The sequence below is a fragment of the Leiobunum rupestre genome, chromosome 10, assembly GCF_980474605.1.
Source record: "Leiobunum rupestre chromosome 10, qqLeiRupe1.1.hap1, whole genome shotgun sequence".
NCBI lineage: Eukaryota > Metazoa > Arthropoda > Arachnida > Opiliones > Sclerosomatidae > Leiobunum > Leiobunum rupestre.
This window is the reverse complement of record NC_143393.1, coordinates 50,823,610-50,844,947: the sequence shown is the minus strand read 5'-3', so window position 1 is coordinate 50,844,947 and position 21,338 is coordinate 50,823,610. Positions and strand designations below refer to the sequence as shown.

General features: G+C 37.9%; 2 protein-coding genes across 3 annotated transcripts in view; both read left to right on the top strand.

Moving 5' to 3' along the window:
• LOC149926166 (polycystin family receptor for egg jelly) overlaps positions 1-9,040 on the top strand; it is a 32,041-nt gene extending 23,001 nt beyond the window's left edge. Inside the window, exons 15-19 of the mRNA XM_090161881.1 lie at positions 5,644-5,961; positions 6,502-6,732; positions 6,804-6,884; positions 8,931-8,992; positions 9,037-9,040. Of these exons, the coding sequence (XP_090018007.1) occupies positions 5,644-5,961; positions 6,502-6,732; positions 6,804-6,884; positions 8,931-8,992; positions 9,037-9,040 (696 nt within the window). The remainder of the gene's footprint in view (positions 1-5,643; positions 5,962-6,501; positions 6,733-6,803; positions 6,885-8,930; positions 8,993-9,036) is intronic.
• LOC149926165 (polycystin-1-like protein 2) lies at positions 8,999-20,698 on the top strand. 2 transcript variants are annotated; one of them, XM_090160026.1, is made up of 10 exons: positions 8,999-9,136; positions 9,200-9,358; positions 10,910-11,176; positions 11,900-12,234; positions 13,828-14,102; positions 15,844-16,176; positions 16,732-16,900; positions 17,478-17,690; positions 18,237-18,708; positions 20,025-20,698. In XM_090160026.1, the coding sequence occupies exons 1-10, from the start codon at positions 9,048-9,050 to the stop codon at positions 20,620-20,622; spliced, it is 2,910 nt and encodes a 969-aa protein (XP_090016152.1). In that variant the 5' UTR covers positions 8,999-9,047; the 3' UTR covers positions 20,623-20,698. The 2 variants fall into 2 exon arrangements, with proteins under 2 accessions (XP_090016152.1, XP_090016153.1); XM_090160027.1 differs by lacking the exon at positions 8,999-9,136 and having other exon boundaries at positions 9,318-9,366.
• The last annotated feature ends 640 nt before the right edge of the window (positions 20,699-21,338 follow it).

The following is a 21,338-nucleotide window of genomic DNA, read 5'->3' as shown; positions in this document are numbered from 1 at the left end:
TTAACGTTGTGTCTATGGGGCGGTTTTTGGCCACTTAAATACTTGAAATCTGAATTTCGGCGTTATTGCTCTACGTTGAAATTAACTAGTGCCAGTTAGCTCAAGCTTCTGTTATACAACTTATACCTGTTGGCTAAAATGTTCATCCACCATAAACAATAAACTTTTCCTTTTACAGATTTAATAAAATTGCTTCTTTTGATTAGTTTACAGATATGTAAGGTTTAAATAATAACAAACTAGGTAGAGAAAACCTACTTCACTTCATTTCACTTTCTACCACCAGGTTTAACAGAAGCTTGGGCTAACTGTCACTTGTATAAAAATAAGAAATACGCCGCAAAATATTAATTTCCTATATTTCAAACAAAATAATTTCAATCTGACAACACTGCTAACTGTTTTGATGGGCTGTGAATTGTTTTTCTGGCAGCACTGTCCCACAATAATTTTGTTATTTCTAAATTGATTGGAGGCATTTTTTACCATATTTGAATTATCGACTCACTGTACTGACACTGATGAAATAGTAAGTTTCCACTTCCTACCTTTCATTGGTTCCGTTCAACACGTTAGTTAACGATGCGATTTTGAGTAAGTAGGCCAGGTACTAGTTTTATTGGTTTGGGAGACCCTTTTCAAATTTCAAGTTAGAGCATGGCCTACCCCAGCCGTCGACACTTATAATTATTAACCCTAACATACCGGACAAAAGCCACGGTCACGTGAACAGTAATAACTAGTTCTTAACCGATTAATTACAAGTCGAGCGTTCCAAATAAAAAAACAAGTAAGTATATTCAATGTAGTTAACAAGAATAAAGACAACTAAGTTAAAAGTACCAACTTTAAATTCCCAATAAATTAAAGTTTGTACTGACCATATTGTTAAAATAGTGTCCTTTATTAACCCTAACATACCGGACAAAAGCCATGGTCACGTGAACAGTAATAACTAGTTCTTAACCGATTAATTACAAGTCGAGCGTTCCAAATAAAAAAGACAAGTAAGTATATTCAATGTAGTTAACAAGAATAAAGACAACTAAGTTAAAAGTACCAACTTTAAATTCCCAATAAATTAAAGTTAGTACTGACCGTATTGTTAAAATAGTGTCCATTATCAAAGCAAATCAAGATAACTTTGGAAAAGTTTTCAGGGCTCGAGGGGGGTGTAAATCATGATAACTTGGGCTCGAGGGGGGGGGGTGCAACTCGAAAGGGCTCGCGGGCAAGTTTGACCCTGGGCCCCAGGATACCTCTGCACAGCCCTGACTAGACAAGAGCGGCGGCAATGATGGTAGCAGATTAAAAAAAATTGAAAAGGCATTTTGAAAATACTTTTTCCCATATCAAACCCACAAAATGCAAAATGTAAAATTCAAAACAGTTTCCTAGAAACTCAAAATGCAAAATGTAAAATGCAAAATACTTTTTCTAACTCAAAATGCATTTGGAAAAACCCTGCATAGTTTGCATCCCTACGTCATCAATGTCGCAGTTCCAAGTATAGATACATGCAACAAGAATAAATATGTAATTTGAGCAAGAATGAACCGTAATACGCGAGGGTTAACAGTTTCAATCGTCTGTTTGCGGATTTTAATTATATTCAAATGATTAAGAAATTAGTTTCACGTTAAAAATAGTTGACTGCATTCTTAAAAATTGTTCAAGTAAGTTCAATTACAAAGGAAGACCGAAAATTGTAATTTTATTCGATACTGAAGGTAATACATAGTCTTAATCGATAATTCAAAATAACGGTTGAAAAAGCCGCCTACCAATTTATGAAACAAACTTCGGCGGTACATTTTCAAAATAAAAAAACAGCCTTGCCAGATAAAAATTTATAGCAGTGTTGCCAGATTAAGTTTATTTTGTTTGAAGTACAGTCTGTTACAAAAGTCTTCGACAAAGGGAGTTTTTGCATTTTTCTTAAATTTTCTCAAAACTTGTAAACGATAGAAAAATGAAACTGGAAGCAATTTTTAATTTTTTTTATTTCCTTTCACGTGAAGTTGTCGGTTTTTCAAAGAGACAATAGTTTCGGCGGTAACGCCAGATATCGTTTTTGAAAACTTTTTTAATAATGGAGTTACGCCCCTGAAACTGGCATTTTCGGATTCAGGGTGGTCGATTCATATTTAGAAAGGGTCACTGTCATCGCTCTACGACTAACGGTTGAGGAGATATAGTCGATTGCAATTTTGGTTTTGATTTGCGAAAAACTAAAAGACGTAATATGTCCCTTTTTGGCATTCCTTCCGAATATTGAGGCAGTTTCAACTACAATTAATATTGTATAGGAACGTCTAAGAAAATTAGGCTCGACGAGAATGGAAACAATAAAAGTAAAAAATTGTTGTAGAAAACTAAAATGTTGTGTTTGAGTTAACGATCGCGTAGCTTTTCAACGCAGAGACCGCGGAAAGTGTTACAAATGTTTTTCAAGAATCTATAAAAATCTTTATTTCCTCAGAAAATTCTTAAAATACCACTAGTCTCTCGACTATATTGGCGAAAGTCCTCGAACGCGTGGAAGCAACCTTGCCTCGAGTGAATCTCGTTTTTCTACTCTGTTAACAGACACAGTAACTAATAGTTTTAACAATGAAACAATGGGAAGTGTCATACTTATGATATTATGTTAATTGTAGTAAAAACAAACTTTGGTGGAATCGTCTGAGGGAGTTAAATGGTGGCAACAAGTGATCATAGTTTTCTACACCAATTTTTTCCTTTTATTGTTTCCATTCTCGTCAAGCCTAATTTTCTTAGACGTTCCTATACAATATTAATTGTAGTTGAAAGTCCGTCAATATTCGGAAGGAATGCCAAAAAGGGACATATTACGTCTTTTAGTGTTTCGCAAATCAAAACCAAAATTGCAACCGACTATATCTAATCAACCGTTGGTCGTAGAGCGATGACAGTGACACTTTCTAAATATGAATCGACCACCCTGAATCCGAAAATGCCGGTATCAGGGTCGTAACTCCATTATTAAACAAGTTGTCAAAAACGATATCTGGCGCTTTGAAAAAACCGACAACTCCACGTGAAAGGAAATAAAAAAATATTAAGAAAAATGCAAAAACTCCCTTTGTCGAAGACTTTTGTAACAGATTGTACTTTTAATTTTCCCGCCAAATCTAGAGGTAAATATTATACAGGGTGTTTGGAATTGCTCTAACTGGGCATTTTTTTAGAAACTGCAAAAGATTGTGTTGCGAAATTTTCAGGGTATTATTTCTAGTGTGGGATCGCATTAAATCCTGAATTTCAGAAAAATCGGAAATAATTTCGGGTTTTTGTAAAATATTTTTTCACCGGTGGGTACTAGAAAAAACGTTTCAAGGAGAAAGTTGTAGAGTGCTGTCGAAATTGTTCAAAGAAATTAGTTTCATTGTAAAAGAACACTTTTTCACGAAGATATGAGCTGATGAAACAAACAAGCTGTCCATATAGGGGCTATTGGCACCTATGTACGTAAATGAAAGAAATGTCTGAAAGATTTAATTGAACATTTTATTCGAATAAACATAAGAATTTTACAAGTGAGGTTCTATGATACCCCCGTTTGCCGCGATAAATGTTTGGGCACGATGAAGCATGTTTTGAAACGAGCGTCTGATCATATCAGGAGTGACAAGTTCGAAAGCTGCAATGATTTGGTGACGCAAATCTTCGATGTTCTCAACGTTAACTTGTGCTTTGATGAACCCAAACAAGAAAAAGTCCATCGGAGTGAGGTCCGGAGACCTCGCAGGCCCAACGCTGAGGGAACTCGTTGTTAAGATGCTCCACTACACATCTAGGTACGTGGGGTGGAGCGCCGTCATGTTGGTTCCACATCTGTCTGTAACCTTCCAGCGGATGTCTTCTAAAGCGTCTGCTATTTCGTTCTGCAAAAGCGCCAAGTAGCGTTGTCCATTGAGACGAGCTGGAAGAAAAAATGGGCCAATAACTCGATCCCCGAGCAAACCCGCCCTAACATTCAGTCGGAGTTGTTGTTGATAATGGTGAGAAAAATCGCAGTGAGGATTTTCGTCACACCACATGTCGGTGTTTTGATGGTTGAAAGGCCCATCTCTCCCAAAGGAACATTCGTCGGTCACCAGCATTTGAGTGATGAAATTTGGGTTCTCATCAGACATGGTTATTAGCCAGTTGCAGAAAACAAAATTTACGTTCCATATCTCCTTCGTGCAGAGCTTGGTGGAGGGTCACTCGATACGGATGGAAGTTGTGATTGTGACGAGGGGGCCACACGTAGTTCGTCGATAATCCGAGATCGTCGCTTGCAAATGTGACGCTTGCTCGAGGATACGCAACAAAATAGGCTAGAACGGTGTCTTCCATGTTGATGTTTTGCCGACCTGGTCCACGAAATCTAGGATTGAATTTTCCGTAAGACTGAAAGTCACGAACAGCTCCAAGAATGGTGTTGTGACTTGGTCTTCTATCTGGATATCGAACGGCTAACAATTCACTAACCCTATGCGCGTTACGATTGTCCTCACTATAAAATAACGTGACCATAAAAGCACGCTATACACGATAATAATTTAGTGGCACGTTAATTAGCCGCAATAAACGTTAGAAAATGGTCGAAAACAAAACGATTTCACATTAAATACTAATTCAAAACTTTACATTTGTGCGTAGTTGGCCTACTGATACTTTTTAGGCCTACTGTAGGCCTAAATTGGCGTTTTGGTAAATTACTTTTCTTAAGGAATTTAATTTTTTAACGTGATTTCTTTCATTTACGTACAAAAATGCGAAGGCTATTGGTCCCTATGGACAGCTTGTTTTTTTCATCAGCTCATATCTTCGGGAAAATGTGTTCTTTTCCAATGAATACAATTTCTTTGAACATTTTCGACCGCACTCTATAACTTTCTCATTGAAACGTTTTTTCTAGCACCTACCGATGAAAAAATATTTTTTCCAAAACCCAAAATTATTTCCGATTTTTCTTAAATTTAGGATTTAATGCGATCCTACACTAGAAATAATACCCTGAAAATTTCGCAACTCTATCTCTTGCAGTTTCTGAAAAAATGCCCAGTCAGAGTTATTCAAACACCCTGTATTTTGGCTGCGTAGCTATCGATTAAGACTATTGTAAAAGGGATCACCACAAAGGCCTTATTTGATAAACTTTGCGAATCTTCTTTTCGAGATATTCCGTTCGTCATTAGCTATTTTACTTAAATCTTAAATGATTTTTTAGGGAACATAACGATATTAATTTAAAAAATTTAAAGCATAAATTTAATTTTCGTAAGTTTTGTCGCTTCGATACCAACAAAATGGCTACCTATTTAGTAGATGGTATTGGCGAAATGGTTTGAGATTTGACCCCCCACCCAGTTTCCATGGAGACCATAGGCAAACTATGTATAAAAATCGATGCAAGAGACTCGATACTTCATGACTAAAATTGTTTAATTAAAAATTAAATTAAAAATTTTAAATATAATGAAAATGTTTTTCATTAAGCAGTTCTAGTCATGAAGTATCGTGTCTCTTGCGTATAATTTTATGTACTATGAATATACTAAATAGCTAGTTTAAACGTATTATTCAAATGTGTGACAGAAGCTAAACTGAAACCATTCGACCATTTCCCAGGTGACTCTCAAGAGTGGTTCTCCTCCGTCGATAGAAAACATGAAAGGATTTCATTTGATAACGGAAATGAACGTCTCCGAAGGGCTGTCGAGGACCCTGTTCCCGGAGCAGCACACGAAGCACGGGCCCGGGTTCTATTTTTTGGGAATATTGCCATTGACGAAACGGATCGCGAAACAGCTCAATATGAAAGTGAACGGTCCTGAACTCTACGACGGCGAGACGCTTCTGAAACTGAGCTACTCACTCAGCACCTACATGTTAAAATGTCTCTCTTGGAACGACAAAGATCATCGGTGGATCTCACACGGATGTAAAGTACGCTTTCGCGAATGGTTATCGATGGTAATCCTGGCATAAAGATTGTTTTTATCTAACTTTATAGTATCTGTATGAGTTAATTTTTCCAAACGTTTAACACCAAATTTGGCTCGAAGTTTATTCAAGATATGAGGTAGAGCTTAGATAAATTTAGTTGCGCCTTGGCTTTTTTAATAAAGTTAGCTAAGTATTTTTGCTGTGATTTTTATTCTTAGTTTTATGCTTCGTTTAAATATTTTTTACACTTAAAATTTTAACCATGGGTGTTTACACTTAGCTTAAAAATATTTTTACCGTTAAATTTATAATTTTTTCAATTCGGTTAAATTAAGTGATCTTTTGAAAAATATTTATTTATATCGCGTAATGTAAATCTATTGAAAAAGAAAAGAAAAAGAAAAGTAGGTTACAAAACATTTCCAATCCAAAGGAAATTGGAACAATCTAAATTATTAACTAATTATCATATTTAATTAACTGATTCATTCGACCTTTCGATATTTTCACTAATAATGTGGCATATTTTAATATTTGAAGCTTGGCGAGAGGACGAAAGAACATCTAGTTCACTGCAAGTGTGTCCATCTATCGGCGTTCTCTGCCGGATTCCTCATAGCCCCGAATCAGATCGACTTGACCTCCGTCGTGGAACTCTTCCGAACTATAGCCTATAATCCTGTGGTCTTGGCCACGGTCATTTCCCTCTGGTGGATCTATTTCATTCTCCTGATTTGGGCTCAACGGAAAGACAAAAAATTGAAGGAAAAGGTCAATTATATCGTATTTAAATTTATTCTTTAACCATATTTACTGAGTGAATATTTGTTTTGTATTAACAGAGAATAATTAATGTTCTCCACGAGAACGAACCGGGCGACAAGCATCGCTATTTAGTCACTGTTGCCACTGGATGTAGAAAGGTATTGTTACGGTAGGAGTTTGAGTAACGATAAATGTTTCTAAGTTAAGACTATTTTATTCATACAAATTCACAAGTACAATATAACGCGTAACTAGCCAGCAGAAGGCGGTTAGACGTGAAGCGATGGCGAGCGGCGGGTCACCGCCGGGGATAGTCTCACGACGTAGGAGGCTTTTCAAACGGGGCCGGACTTTTCCAGTCTCTGTCCCCGCGCTTATTACCTAGACGACCGTCTCGAGCTTTTAGCAGCAGGAGGTTAGGTCGCCTCGTCGGAAGGGCCGAGCTTGTGCAGCTTTTAGTCCCTTCTTTGGCCTACGCCGGGAGAACGTCCCGATCCTGGAGAGGGACCCCGCTTTTATAGTGGCCGAGCGACCTTGGTCCTTTTGTTCCTGCTCGCCACATTTCTGACTGCTTATGTTATTGTTTGGTTGTCTGTCCGCCTATTCTCTAGCTAGCGCGACAGTATATACAATTGTCTTTCAGCGGAAAAATTAAGTCCTTTAAAACAGACCTTTCTATAATTCCTCTGCTAGTAGTCTCCCGGTTTCAAATATGAAGCATTGAGGCTAGCCTATTTGTGAAACCTGCAAAGCTGATACTGGTTTACTTTTTTAACTAAAAGTTACTTTTTTTGAAATCGGTTACTAAAAGTTAATTTTGGTCTAATTTGGTTACTCAAAGTTTCTATTTTGAAATTTATTAGGTTATCTTTACGAAAAATTATTTTACCATGTATAAATTTAGTACTTCCCATAGAAATCAGAAACGCTGTCTTTTAACAATATCCTTTATTCGTAACGAAGGTCGGCTTTTTTAGTTACAAAACTAGCGGGAGAGGCCGCCACCGGCGGATTTCGTAGAAATGTAACGGCCGCTCCCTACTCCTATTTGGTAGCCTCAATTGGATCTCGTCTTAAAGATCGTCTGCTTAGTTTATTATTATTATTTCTTAGTTACTTTTTGGTTACTTTTTGGTTGCTATTTAGGAAGAGGTTAGTTACTATTTCCACTAAAATTAGTTATGAATTTAAGTATCAGCCCTGAACCTGCAAACTAAATGTGATTGTGGAACCGTATTTTACTCATTTATAGGTTAAAGATTTAAACAAACCATTAAATACAGTGAAATATCGATATCTTAGCGAGTGTAATTATTCCATTTATAATATTGTTTTATTTTGAAATTTACTCACTTGACGTAATCACTTTGTAATCATTCGGTAATCGCTCAGAATCACCCTGTAATAACCTTTAATACCTCCGTAATCACCCTGTAATAACCTTTAATACCTCCGTAATCACCCTGTAATACTTCCGTAATCAACTTGTAATCACGCCTTTATAATTTTTTCATCGAAGACTTTTTCCTCTACAAGTAAAAGCAAAAGTGACATAATTACCAAAAATGTGTCAAAGTTATCGTTTTTCAAATGAAAGTTACACGCGAAGTAAAAGTGAGGAGGGGAGAAGGGAGGGTATTAATTGGGGAGGGAATGAAGTTCAAAATTAGAAATAGTGTCGTCTGGTGAGATCTTCGAGAACTTAGGAAGCACTGGAGAAGGCTAGCAGGCCAACAGAAACGTTACCGCCATCTATCTACGTTTTATACAATACACGAAAAAACAAACCAGAATAAGGGTGCATCGTTCACCCTAGCCTAGCCTTCTATGTAGAGAATAGCGCGGCTCCGATTTAATTTGGGTCGGCAGTGGCGGTTCGCAAATATCACCGGCGGCAGCGCGGCGCGCCGATTTAAAAAAAAACTAGGAACTGGCACACTTTTGGTAATTAAGTCACTTTTGGTAAAGCATATACCTCAATATAGCAAACTTGCCCTACGTAAGTTAAAATGATATCGGCAGCATAACCCGAGAAGATCTAAAATCCCTTAACGGTAACTATGACTCGATGAGCCCCTAAAGTGCGAAACCCATCTTTAGTAGGAATTTTTGGATATTAATTGGTTCTTTTTTGATTTAGAAATTTGAACAGCTTGGACATTTTTGAAAATGGCACTTAACCTATCCATGAATGTTGTTTTCAGGGTTCTGGCACGTCGTCCACCGTGTTTCTTCGTTTGTTCGGAGAAGAATCGGACAGTGGAGCGCGCTGCCTTAACCCCGGAAGCTCAATTAAATTGTTCCGACAAGGTGACGAAGACATGTTCCTCTTGACACGCGCGTCATCTCTCGGCGAATTGAGCAAAGTCACCGTTTGGCATAAAAACGACCGCGGATTTTCGCCAAATTGGTACGTGCATAATTAAGTACAGTTCGTCTCTATACACGCTTACTTTGTAATTTTAAATTTAAGGTACCTTTCGAAAATCCACGTTTTAAATTTGAACACGAAGAAGTTTTGGATGTTCCCGGTCGGCCGGTGGCTGTCGGTGCAAAGTCAGCTCTCCTGCGAAACCCCGCCTGAAGGCGAAGGAAAGAGTTTTCTCTTGGAATATCACACCCGAGCTATGAGGTAAAATAGTATGCTCTCCTTATATTTATTTCAAAACGATATTTAAATCTTAAAACAAAATAACTAGCATTAACACCTTTTAAATGAGAAATTTTGTCACCACTGATATAGACACTTTTCCAAATCGCGCTACGCAATAATGTTAGTGTTAATAGTGGCAGCCATTACGAGGGAAATGTTTTAATCTATGATTAAATAACATTGGCGACGTCATCCTATTTTTGACCTTGGACACTATACTGTTTAAAAGTAAAAAGAAGCGAAAGGTTTTCGTGCTTTAAAAAGGACTAACTTCTGGTAGCCTAATCAAAACGTGAAATATGGTCATTTTTACATATAATACCATAGGGATTTGTTTGTACTATCTTTACTTGGTACATATACGCCTCCACCGTTCGGGGCATAACTCTTTAACCGTTAGGGTTTCGACGGTAAATGATACGTCAAATTACAGGTATATTATTCATTTCGGCGATTTGGGGCCCAAAGTTTTAATTGTTATAATAATCCATCAATCGAAAGGTGTAATCGTTCCCTCGCTGTGGTTGTATCAATAATGGGGATTTGGTGGCCTATACTTAGGCGTTAACTGTTCTTTGTACCGTTTGGGATTAAAATATAATGATACATCAATCGATGGGGGATATCGAGCGCTTGCTGGCGCTGTATTAAGCTGGGAACACTGAGGCCCACATGGTGGGCATTTTCTCAGAAGAAGAATTTTCTCAGGGCCCTATGTGTCTGGTACAACTTTTTTATATTAGGACTATCAATAGGCGAAACTATAAAGTAAATTTGGTCTTAACCAACTTGCTAAAATGGGAAAACAAAATCACGTGACTACTATATCACAGCCAACTTCGATTCGGTAACTCGTGTTCATAGTTGGCCGTGCAACGGTAAAGAAAAAATTATTCCTTCCAGATATTGCAAACAGCTAAATAACTTCCACTTTTCTATTGCAAAATGTTCTAAATAATAATAATAGTTAGAGATTTTAGATGAATCGATCAAAATTTAAACCGCCATTAGAAAAATAAAATAAATAATAGTTCGTAGTTCTTAGGATAGATGGCGTTGCCGTTCTCCACGAACTCACGTGACTACCATCTTTTCAGAACCCCCTGGACTTTATAGTTTCGCCTATTGTAAGTATAGTTCCTATGTTTAATGTGACCTGACAAATTTATCCGACCAACAACACAAATGTTAGATTCGGGTTTGCGATAGCACTAGGTGGAGAGTAAGGGACATTTCACCATGATAAAGAGCGCCTGAAAAGAAAACTTAATTTACAATGTGTAAATAATTGTTTCTATAAAGTAAAAACATAAAAATTAGAAGTATAAAATGTTTTTATCTGCATCACGAATGCAAGTTATTTAAGTGCTTTACTTGCACGCGAGGTTCAGAATTACAGCTTAGTGACGTAGACAGAACATTGTCCCCAGACCTCCCGTATTTTATAGAAACACCTATTCACTGAACAACGGATCTTAACAAGGACTTCTTACCTTCCCTTTTAACTGTGTCCCGCGCACTTTGTTGCAGGTCCCTTCGCGGCGGCCATTTGTGGTTCAGCATCATCCTTCCGCCGACCAGTAGTCGCTTTAATTGCAAGCAGAGATTAACGTGCGCTCTGAGTCTTCTGCTGATGGCCATGCTTACCAACATCATGTTTTATGGCACCAATGTCAACGACCCCGAAGACCAGCTGGACCTGCATAGTTTTAAAGTCTCCCTCAGTCAGATCGTGATCGGCATCCAGAGCTCGATCATTGTCTTTCCCGTTGGATTTCTCATTTGTTCACTCTTCCAGTAATTATATAATAATAATAGCCTCTTCTGTCTTAAATACATTATAAAGTGCTTTGAAAATTCGAGTAATAATTTGGGTGGGCAATTATTTAATTTAAAGTACCCATTTAACACTCAGCCAAATCTGCACGGTTTTATACAGGATGTTTCAAAAGTTTATGCAAAAGGTTTAAGGAGTTGTAGGGGGTGAGTTGAGAAGTATGCCTGTTCTTTCCCCATTTTCCTACGATGAGTTAAAAGAGCGCCAGAGAGCTGCCAAGTGTGGCCTACTAGCCCCTGGAAGTAGGCTGCAACAAGAGCAAAACCAAGCAGCAGGGAAATGCGAACATTAAGGTTTGGGTTCGTGTGATAGGTAAAAAAGGACTTTGTAAACAAATCGAGGTAACCAGCGTAAAAAAGTAAACTTAAACAGTATTTAAAGTCCCTGCTGCTTGGTTTTGCGCTTGTAGCAGCCTACTTCTAAGGGCTAGTAGCCCACACTTTGAAGCTCTCTGGTAATCTTTTAACTCATCATAGGAAAATGAAAAAAAAACAAGCATACTTCTCAACTCACCCCCTACAACTCCTTAAAGTTTTTCCATAGCCTTTTGAAACACCCTGTATTATGAGTGAAATACGTTCTCAAGTCCCAGCTCATCAAACGGAAAACCCGACGCTAGACACTTTCACCCGAAAGGGGTCTATTGTAAACTTATTGAAGTAATCGTAAATCTCTTCCTCTAGAAACTCAAGATGTAGACACCGGAACCAAATTAAATTTCGGAAACTTGTCGGCGATTCTCAAACTAAAGAAAATAAGCTAGAGTCGTCAGTTGATGACAACAGTGTCAAGAGTTCCAGATCATTATCCGCAGAAAATAATAAACTAAGTTCCAGATCATTATCGGCAGAAAATAATGCTGAAAGTTCCAGGTCATTATCGTCAGTAAATAATGCTGAAAGTTCCAGATCATTATCGGAACAAAATATTTCTCAAAATTTCATACCATTATCTCCAATTCAACGTACAGCGAGCGATCTAAATAAAAACCAATTAGAAACGGAAGTGAAAGTAGAAGGTACGGAAATGAACTACTTAATACCACAGATATATCAAACTAACCACCAGTTATAAAAGTAACGTCATCTCATTTTTGTAATGTCTACCTCTACACATGTATTAGTTTTGTGCTATCATCTTAATGTCTTGCACTATATATTTGTGATGTCTTGGGTGATCTTTGAGATGTCTTCGGTAATCTCTACAATGAGTCGCCCTATCTTTGTAATATCTTGGGTTAATATTTGAAATGTTTAGCGCTTTATTCGTTAAATCACGGGCTATCTTTTTGATGATTTGGTTAATGATTGAGATGTCTCGCGCTTTATTCGTAATGTCATGGACTCTCTTTTTGATGATTTGGGTAATGATTGAGATGTCTCGCGCTTTATTCGTAATGTCACGGACTCTCTTTTTGATGATTTGGGTAATGATTGAGATGTCTCGCGCTTTATTCGTAATGTTAGGACTCGGTTTTTGATGATTTGGGTAATGATTGAGATGTCTCGCGCTTTATTCGTAATGTCACGGACTCTCTTTTTGATGATTTGGGTAATGATTGAGATGTCTCGCGCTTTATTCGTAATGTCACGGACTCTCTTTTTGATGATTTGGGTAATGATTGAGATGTCTCGCGCTTTATTCGTAATGCCACGGACTCTCTTTTTGATGATTTGGGTAATGATTGAGATGTCTCGCGCTTTATTCGTAATGTCACGGACTCTCTTTTTGAGGATTTGGGTAATGATTGAGATGTCTCGCGCTTTATTCGTAATGCCACGGACTCTCTTTTTGATGATTCGGGTAATGATTGAGATGTCTCGCGTTTTATTCGTAAGGTCTCGTGCTATCTTTTCTATGTCTCACGCTATATCTTTTGTATTTAGTAACCAATAGAATGTGTTTTACAGAGAATGTCCCAAAAAATTGGTTTTCCACGATTTATTGAAGGGCTAAACCAGTAGAATAATAATAATAATCAGATAAGTTAATACCCAAGGCATCGTAAGTCTAAGTCATAGAGTGACTTTTAATGCCATCATTTCAGGTGGTCGGGTTACAGTGCGTAGGAGGGTAGTGGCAAGCCCTTCGTGCCACGCGAGTCAACAGCTCCCTGCCTGGGATGCTATTCTGTAAAAATCAAAAATGACTAAAAAATCATGATCCGTCAAATATGACAGTGCGCATGTGCAGAAGAGGCTGCTTTCGAAATATCAAACTATCGATAGTATTCGTCAAATTCAAAATCTTGGTGGTCTGTAATGCCGACGTAAGTTATTTTAATGAAATGCTTCGACATACGGTCGATGTTGCCAATTTAAGTCTTGGGCACCAAAAATAAACAGTTATTTTACGTCCGCTTAAGCATTTAGTTAATGATTTGACTAAAATACCGGATAAAGCGTAACATACTGCCACTACTTAAAATTGAACTTACACCATCGATAGTTTGATATTTCGATATCTGCCCTTTCTCCACATGCGCATTGCCATTTTTGACGGATCGAGATTTTTACAGAATAGCCTTCCTGGATTAATTCTATATTTCTTGTATACCTGTTGCAGTTTCGATAGTAACGTAATTACACAAATTATATTGTGAATTTAACAGATAACGATAGCGATGGCGAGAGCGAAGTGTCCGAGACGATAGAAGGCCTTAGTTGTTGCTTGCTGCCTTGGTGGTACGTTTACGTGGCTTGGCTGCTCGCTCTGTCCATTTCCATTCTGTCGTCGTTCTTCATCATCCTCTATGGACTGACCTACGGTTACGAACGCAGCCTGCATTGGTTAGTTTCCATGTTCACGTCCTTCTTCCAAAGCGTCATCGTCATTGAACCAGTTAAAGTGTTCTTGATCGCCTTTATACTTACTTTGTCTTTAAAGGTGAGTGCGCGATACTTCTATCTATAGAACCATAAGCTATGTTGCCTATGGCCGATATGCTTGTCCAAATAGACCTATACTCTCTCCGCACTTTGTGACAACGTAGCCTTAATATAAATCTGAACTGCCGAAGCCGACGTTTCACTAATCCCGTTTGATGCAAGGCTAGCTTGCACTGTCAAGAGATAAATTTCAATATTCCCTTGGAAAATTAATTCCCTCCACGTAGGAAAAAAAGTTTTTCTCTATTGGTTTATTTTTCTAAAATGGTTATTGGCTAATGAAAATAGCCGGCAGTTTTAACAAGTGAATGGGAGCGATGTTTATATTTGATGTCTTGGAAGTTTAAATTTCTCAACTTATAATAATTTTATTATAGCTAATTTGTGTGTAAAACAAACTCAGTGCAATCTGGCAGCTGAAAGAGGTATTATATTGAGAGGGAAACGTTGGGAAAAATCATTCCAATTCGATTTGAAAGTAAAAGCTTTAAAGAAAGGCACTTAAATGCTATTGGTAAAGTTTTTAGAACCGAGACTTATAACTGGTAAATAAACTTTCCATAAAGATATAAAGAATTTAAAACTTTCTTTAATCTCTCACAAATTAAATGAGGTATTTCATCCACAATTTTGGCTTTCTAATTCCCTTTCAATATAACTTCCTTATTCCATTCGTGCCCACGCGAGCAGATGACACTAAAATAATCGTAAAGAGCTCTCTCTCCCCTTCCACCCCATACGCTCCGCCTAGTAAAATTAGCCCTTCCCAATATAGTTTCATTCTCGACCGCACAGCAGCGCTGTCTCCGCGTTTTTTTTTTGGATATTTCATTTTCGCGGGAATTGAAAAGACAAGTTTTGACATCACGTTTTATAGACAAAGATTCAACCTTGAAAGGGCTTATTTGACTAGTTAGGGGTATCATTAGCTTATGATAGTACATAGTGTTACTTTCCTACCAAAAAGTCTACTTAGATTCACAAGTGTTCGATATCTTAAGAACACTGCAAATTGGTTTCGAGTACTAGGAACACTTTCCCCAAAATTACCAGAATATCCCAGGTTAAAGGAAGATGGATTGTCAATGCGTATAATATTTTATAATGTCGCGTTAAAGTAACATTTTGACCACCTTCGTTGCTACATGCTGTTTATTACTTGATATATTGATATTGGCCACTTCTCTTTCAACTCTTCAAAACGTGTTCCACCCATAGATATAATAAATGTATGTAAAGGTCTAGATAAATTATTTCAAAGGTAGTGAATACGGAGGTGACAGCTAGCAGAAACGCGTAATTTCTGCAGGCTATCCTTTTAAGGCGTTATCTATCGGTAAGAAAGCTCGTGCTATCGTCGCGAGAGCCATTGTCTCCTGCTTAAAAATTATACTAAAAGTCACCAACAGATGGTGTCTAAAGACTACGGCCTGCGGAAAGGTCAAGCACTTAGTACTAAAATGATAAGCGAGCTCGCGCTCTTGGTCACGTGCCTTCCTCGGTGTCTGCTAGGTGTCAATTCCGTATTTTATGTTAGGCTTAGACGCCCCGAAATTTATCTAGACCTTTATTTACATTTCTTATATCTATGGTTCCCCCCTTTCCCATCAATTTTCTTATCTTCCGGTTAAGATTCGAATTACTTTATTAGCTTAATGCAAAGCGATGCTAAACGAGTGTTTATTCCATGTGATCGTGAACTCTTCACAAACTTAGGAGTATTGATTATTATCTTTCAGCCTGGAAATTGGTACGGATATTTGGAATCGTTCGTGGGGAAAAACGATTTCGAGGGATTGTCGCCAGAGTTCCTGGGACAGAAAGGGCAGACTCTGCAGGCCGACCAGTACACGCTATTGGCGGATGACGTCGTGAAAGAGTACCGTTATTATCAGGGCATAGAGAGGCGGATGATTTTCATCGTTTCTGAGGCGGCCGTCTTCCTGGTGTTCTTGACCACAGTCCTCATCGTCATCTACTCCCAGTTCCCGACCAACGGATATTTCTCTACCCAAAATATCAAATCGTTGGTCGTTGACGGAGCCTATACCAACACAATTCCCCTTTCGAAGGTGAAGACCAACAAATTAGGCTATTACAAAATATTACAAGTAGGGAAATGCCGTTTTGAGACTCTCTCACTTTAAAAGTCTATAGACCATTTCTCTTTGAAAGACTATTCTTTATTCTATCTAAAAATATAATTATTTTAAATTGCAATTTTGTACAGCTGAACATAAAAAAATTAAGCATAGTTATGTTTCTGAACATTTTTCTAAAATTAAAATTACACCGCAAATAGTTACCAAACGGCACGTGGTTTATATTTTAAACCGGCAATCAGTTATCCGATTGAAAAACCCAACATAATATCATATTTGCGATTTAGGTCATGTGAAAATGTTACTCAAATTATTTTGTGTTTTCCAATTTACACCACATTTATTCCAATTTTATAATAAAATTATATTCCGGTATAATTTCTGTAAAATATATTATACTTAACTGTAATTTATGGATTTACATTTACAGTATAATTTATAATTTTCAAAACACTTAATATTAGTTTTGGTGCGTTTTAAATAAAAAATCGCCAGTAATAATACTAATGCTATTTTATCATCTAGGTGAGGCACCTTAGCGACGTGATCCAGTACTTGAACGAGACATTGGTACCGAGTTTGCATGCGACGAAATGGTACAACGGAGGCCATTTCAAAGAGATCGGATACATCGCGGACCTCTCGACGAGGCTGGTTGGCGTTGCCAGACTCCGACAAAAGAGGGACCTCAGTGGTCAGTTGAATTGGGTTTTCATTGATTTCGAGACTCATTTAGTAACATAATAGAATGCTTCAGGGTAGGACTGGCTAGTTATTGGCCCCACAGGCTATGCAGTCGTGTTGGCCCCATTTCTCATTAATGCCACATTTTTCCTCTTTGGCCCCCAAATTGAGTTGGCCCCCAAATTGAGTTGGCCCCGATCGGACCGGTTAGCTGCCCGGGGCAGTCCGGGCCTGGAATGCTTTAGAAATTGATTACTGGGAAGTAAACATTTAGAGCGAAGCCCTTAAAGGATAAATTTTAATGCGTTATTTATACTAGATGGCGCCAAATTGAACTTTTTGGTGGGAGGGAAAGAAATACTTCCCAATTTATTTATTTTTAACGATGCTTTGTGAAAAAAAAAATCTTATATCCAGAAATATAAAAGATTCTCAATTTTTTTTAGTTAATTTAAACAGTTTAAGATTCAGACCACAGGCGCCATCTTTTAGTACGATGAAATTTTAAAATCGCTTTAAATGGCGTTACCCGTCAGCAATTAGGTTCTCCGTAGTCAAATATGTCTATATTATTGATTTGTCGCTAGATAAATGTTCTTCTACCCTCGGTACGAACGTGATGTCGAGCTGCCAGAATCACTACGCGTGGTGGCGTGAAGATAAGACGGACTACCACCCGCGTTGGGGGACGAATTCCTCGAATGAACCGCCCAAAATCATCGGAGAAAGAAGTGGCATCGAGAAGTACAATCCCTGGATATACCGATCTAGCTTCGAACTGCAGACGACGCCACTACAAGGTATGTGTGCCATTTCCTTGCTCTATTAGGTTTTTCAAAAGTCTGTGTTTCTTTTTTATCTCAACTAACCCCTTTGTTAGAATCAGTGCGCGATGTGAAACCTATCCCGTAAGTCTTAAGTGCTATACAATAATGGATTCGGAAAACTAAACGTGTAGTTAGGTCAGGCAGTACTGTCGTAACACGACAATTCAGTATTTCTTGTGCCGCCATCTACCCTGTTTCCCTGATAAAATTATTTTCGGAATAACAGTTCATTTTTATTTGCTCTCCATAAGATTTCGTGCTAAACTGAATAGGGTCAGAAACGTTACAGCAGAAAAGTTCAGATTTGTTACTTGAGAGATCATAAACAGCTTAAGATCAGAGTGATAGGTGATTTGAATATTGAATATTAATCTGATTATCTTCAGATATCTGACAATCACAACACGAATGACCTGATGAGGTGGCCGTTAAAAGAACTAAACGTCACACGACTTTCGTTTATAATTATAAACCAAATTAAACGAACCGATCTATACCAGTATGGATTATTTCACCTAGGTATTTACGGCTACTACAGCGGCGGTGGGTATGTGACCCTTTTGGGCCGCACCAGAAGGTGGTCCATGGAAGCCATAAACGACCTTGTCGACTACGGCTGGTTAGACCGCAAAACTCGTGTCCTAATCGTGGAATTTACCACGTACAACGCCAACAGCAATCTCTTCAACATGGTGCAACTGATTATGGAAATTCTCGGTGACGGTTCCGTCAAACCCACCTATTACATCAACACCGCCAATTTCTTTTACGTCAAAGTTGGCTGGGACACCACCATCGGAATCGCCCACGTTCTATTTTTCATCTTGCTTGTCTGTCTAACCATCAGAGAGATTCTGCACTTAAAGAGGTACAGATGTCAATACTTGCGGGACAAATGGAACTGGTTGGAAGTTTTTCTCATTTTATGTTCCTTATCTGTGCTTGCTGTGTCGCTTAAACGATACAACGTCGTGACGTCCGTCCTTAAAGCGTGAGTATCACCATAGCCCAATAGAATTTCAGTTAATGATCCGATAGAATTCTCAGTCAATAATCTAATAGAGCCTTTAGTCACAATCTAATTCAAAATTGAAAATTACAATAATAAGGTAAAAATAATGCTTACAGAGTTCATACAAACCTAGAATATTTGAGAATCTTGTTAATATCTAGCGCTCGAGTAGTTTGCTGCCAAAAGAATGAGTTTAATATCAGATAAAATCGAGTACGTTCGCTTATTTCTTACGTTTAGAAAAACTTGAACCATATCTGTTAGGAATAGTGATTAGACCAAATAATATGATTAAATTTTAATGAATGTTGGTGACTTTTAAAGGCTAGAAAGTTTTCTTCAGAAATATGCAAATTGATATTTCAATTATTTCTTTCTACAAAAAATTATTTTCCCGATCCTATTTTCCGGCGAAACACGAAACACATTTTATTTTTGACCATCAGAACCGACTAGAAGATAATCGTGGAAGTTTTTCCTTTAATCTTGAAGATTAGCTTCTAAAATAGGCACATGTTAGGCCTAATATTACCCTAACGCAGTTCTTAAAATAGAATTTAGATGGCGTTAATGACTGACGCCTTTATGTAATTATTCACGTCTGGAGTTAAATCACTGATTTATTTCGCCACTACGGCTGTTGTCAATGGGACCGTTCACAAATTACGTAACCCACTAATCGTTAGTAAATGTTACAGTTGAAGGGATAACTGAAATATGCAACGTTTCATATCATTATTCTATACCGCCACCTCCATTATTAAATATGTTAAGATACACTAGCAAATTAATATTGGTTTTCTAGTTGGTAAAGTGTGCTTAGTTTTCTATATGAAAAAAATTATTAATGTTAAAGCAGGGGTGACCAAATTTTAGTTCCTTGAGATCACATTTTTGAAGGTCAAGATCACCATTCTCAAGGTCGACATCACCTTCTTTATATTATATCTTTCTTATAATAGTATTTTAGTATAATTTCGAGATATTCATTTTGTAGGTCAAAATCGCCATTAATTTTTTTAAGGTTAATGGTGATTTTTATAGTTTAGAAGGGTCAGAGTATTTGTTAGGTACTTTAGGGGCTGCCGATTTTCCCAATTGTTGCCCTTTGCTACGAGGGTGTGGGGAGCCGAAAACGTTACGTCATTTGTAAACGGACTCAATGACATAAATAGTATTTTATTAATCTTGAAATAAATTAAAGATCTTTAGCGAATAATGGAATCTGCTCTAACTAATGAAGCTTAAGTTATTGATATTTAATATTTTCCTGACATTGACACTTAAAAATAAAGTAACGACCCGACAACGGGGAACAAGTTCGTCAATTTCTACCCGGCCGCCTTCTGGAATTCCACGCTGAGCTTCCTGCACGGCGTCATCATCTGCCTCGCCACGGTTAAAATCTGGAAGTTGTTGTCGTTCAATTCGTATTTCTCTCTGCCCTTCGCGACTCTGAATGCGTCGAGTGGTGCTTTGTTTCATTTCGTGATTTTCCTGGTCGTTTTGTTGATCGCGGGAGCCATGTTCTGTCGTCTGGCGTTCGGTCTGTGGATCTCCGAGATGAGCGACACTTACGCGTCACTAGTCACCATTCTGCAATTCTGGCTGGGCCGAGTTCGATTCGGTTCCATCGTCGAGTTGGACTCGATATTTCGCGGGTTGTTCTTCGTCGGATTCGTCTTCTTCGTGGTGGTTATTTTGAAGGCCATGTTCTTCTCCATTCTGTCAGCGTCCTTGAAGGTGGCCATGATGAAAGGGAAAGACGACGATGGTCCTCGCGCCGAGTTGATCTTGAACTACCTCGCGTATCAGCTGAAAGTGGCCGTTGGGAAAAAGACAGTGTCGTGGGTGGAATATATGAGGAGCCAAGCCAGAAATAATGAAACATGAACACGTTATTTTTATTTTTGTTTAAATACTTTATATTTACGTTACCCGTATAATTTTTCACATCATAATAAATTAGAGTTATATTAATATGGTTCTATGGTTTCTATTTAACAAATATTAAATTAAAATTCCCAAGTGACGTCGCTAAGTTTGGTGTCATACCAATTAGGAGAGATTTGGTGAAGGGTCGGGGTTTAATATAAATGTGATTTCCCGAAACGTTTTGAAGTCGAGTAAGGAACTGATATCAATTACTTGCGTATTTAACGGCTTTTTTCGATTCAGTGCCGACTCTGACTCTAATAAGAACATCTCGACTGCTAGCTGACAATAAAAAGGAGCCCAAATACCACAGGGGTTGGTTTATCTCAATGCATTTATTTTTTTGGCTAGCACGGCATTTCAAACGTTCGTTTGCAAACATTGTTCGAATTTTATACTAGTAAAAACATTCGTCCTGAAAAAAGGGAACCGATTTTTACCCCCTTTAATTGGAAATTATTGGGTGGGGAATGACAAAAGTAGTCAGGATTCACAATTTCTCCACTTTGGTTGGTAAATTTTCTTTTCTGAAAGAACACTCACCACTCGATCGGTTTACCATTTGCAGCTATGTACCTTATGAGATTCTTACAGATCCTTTCAGACGTTAACGTATGGTTATAGCTGACGACTTTTGAATTCTAAGTTTTGATAACTTCCAAACTGACTAAATT